General features: G+C 38.7%; 1 gene segment (V, D, J or C); it reads left to right on the top strand.

Moving 5' to 3' along the window:
* Positions 1-869: 869 nt before the first annotated feature.
* LOC102082789 (T cell receptor alpha variable 18-like) lies at positions 870-1,516 on the top strand (the record flags this gene model as incomplete). The annotated part of the segment is given in 2 exon segments: positions 870-1,078; positions 1,200-1,516. Coding segments are annotated over 2 exon segments (360 nt in total), but the record flags the coding sequence as incomplete, so codon positions are not given.
* Positions 1,517-2,395: the final 879 nt, after the last annotated feature.

The raw sequence follows: 2,395 nt of genomic DNA, 5'->3' as shown, positions 1-2,395 counted from the left end.
AACCGATTTACCCACGAACAAATAAAACACTGAAAAAGGAAAACAACAACATTTTTAAGTTATCAAAGTGACTTATATATCATGTTTAACCCGAGTAGCGAAAGACCGCGGGGGTTTGAAAACGATGTGTCAGTCGGCTCAGATATTTGAAGTTTACACAGCTACAGTCTCACCTGAAAATATGTTAAAATTCGGGATTCTCCTGGAAAAATCAGGAGGGTTGGCATGTATGGTTGTGGCAACATCACTAACCTTGTCAAACACCTCAGAGTAAATCATATCACAGAATATGACGAGCGTATGTTGAGGCGAACTGAAGAGGAGGAGAGGGACAGGTGCTGCCAGGGCGAGACAGACGTCTCTCACGGAATCCTTTAGTGCTGCAGGCAGGCAAGGTGTTCGAGTAGCGCACAACTTCAGTTTTTTGATTTCTATATGATGAACTCTGCATTATTAAGTGATAAGAACATGTAATCTGATGTCCTGTAATCATTATGACGCTATAATTTGAGATACAATAAATAAAATACGTTTTTGTACAAAGTATCGGTATCGGATCAGTATCGTCGATACCAGCCTGAATATTACTTGGTATCGGATCGGAAAGGAAATCAGTGGTATCGCACATCACTACTACACATACACGTAGCACCGACCACAGAGCAGGTGGGCGGGACACACTGCAGCAGGCTGCTTTCCCATTGGTCAACACATACTGGGACCTGTGTATCCTGATTGTTTGGGCAGGCTTTCTATCTCTCCTCATATTTATCACTCCTTAAAGTGGTACTCTCATTTTATGTGGGTTACAACAGACTCTGCTGTGAGGCCCACAGTGACAGGAAACCCACTGTGTCTGTACAAAACACAGATACGCTCCACTAGAGGGCGACATCATCCAGTAGGCGGTGCTCTCCTTCTGCACTGTGTTCAACCATTGTGTCAATAATAAGTGCTGCTGTGAAGAGAACAATTCTCAGACTGAATGTTGAACATCAGCTAGTTTCTCCTGTTGATTGAAACCTTGTTGTACAGATGGAACATTGGCTGTGGATTATTCTTGCTGCTCTTTTCTTTGGTAAGATACAAACATCAACATGTTTCCTCTGTTGAAATAAATGTGTAAGTCTGATTAATGGTGAGTTTTTAATCATGTTTATTGATCCATCTCTTCCTCTGCATGTTCTGTTCTTCCTCAGAGTGTAAAGGAGAAGACAAAGTGATCCAGGAACAAGGAGATGTCATTGCTGCTGAAGGAGACACAGTTACACTCAGATGTAAATATGAGACCAGTTACCCCAGTCCCACTTTGTTCTGGTACAAACAAGAAGTGGACAGTTACCCAAAGTATATGCTGAAATGTTTCTCAGAAAAAACAGATAAATCCGAAGAGTTCAACAACGACAGATTTGATGCTAAAATCAACAAGAAAGAAAAGTCAGTTCCTCTGAAGATCCAGAAGCTTCAGCTGTCTGACTCTGCTGTGTACTACTGTGCTCTGCAGCCCACAGTGACAGGAAACACCAAAACTCTGTACAAAAACCTTTGGAGCAAAGACAACAGAATACTCCACAACATCCACTAGAGGGAGCCACACACTGTTAAACCTCTGGTTTGTGTGATTATGTGTTTAATCTTTTTTTCTGTGTAAATTTCCAATAAAGCATCATTTTATTATCCAGTTGTGTTTTAATAATTTTAATAATTATCTTGCTTTGCTCTCTTGGTGTTTTAAGATATTATGCTAATGATTTTGACCCCAGTCCTTCAGTCTTATTATTGGTGGTTTGGACACTTGGAGAAGTGGAGTTTATAGTGGAACTTGGATTTGGAGTGTGAGTGTGTGTTACTGGAGTGTGATCACTTAGTTAGGGTGAGCAGTAATTTTATAGTGCCTCAAGCTGTGCTGTAAGTTCTGTCTGTCCTCCAGTTTTTCAACTCAATCTTTGGCAACAACAGTGGATGTTTTCTTTTATTCTTTTATATATTAAATTAAATTGCTTGCAACAGTACCTGTAGTGGACATTTTCAACAGCAGTGTTTCCTGAAATCCCAATATACTGCTAACCCAACTTGTGGGAAATATCAAATATAATAATAATGTAATTCATATTCCAACCTCACCAAACTTAGAATATATATTGACTGTAACTGAAATACATATATGATACAGCTCAGTTAAATTGAATATGAAGTAAAATTTTCACTCAGATTTTGCTATTTTACTCATCTCTCTTAAAGAGACTATGTGTTGTACCACAGGGTTTATCATGAGGTCATGATAGTTTTTCTTTTCAAATTTCCAGAACAGTCATTTTCTAATGATCTGTTTCCTATATTTAAAGTATTATTAGCATGTTATTACAGAAATTACACAAATCCAAGCTCTAATATA

Source organism: Oreochromis niloticus, linkage group LG18 (genome assembly GCF_001858045.2).
Source record: "Oreochromis niloticus isolate F11D_XX linkage group LG18, O_niloticus_UMD_NMBU, whole genome shotgun sequence".
Classification (NCBI taxonomy): Eukaryota; Metazoa; Chordata; class Actinopteri; order Cichliformes; family Cichlidae; genus Oreochromis; species Oreochromis niloticus.
The sequence above is the reverse complement of the archived record's forward strand: the minus strand, read 5'-3'. Positions and strand labels throughout refer to the sequence as shown.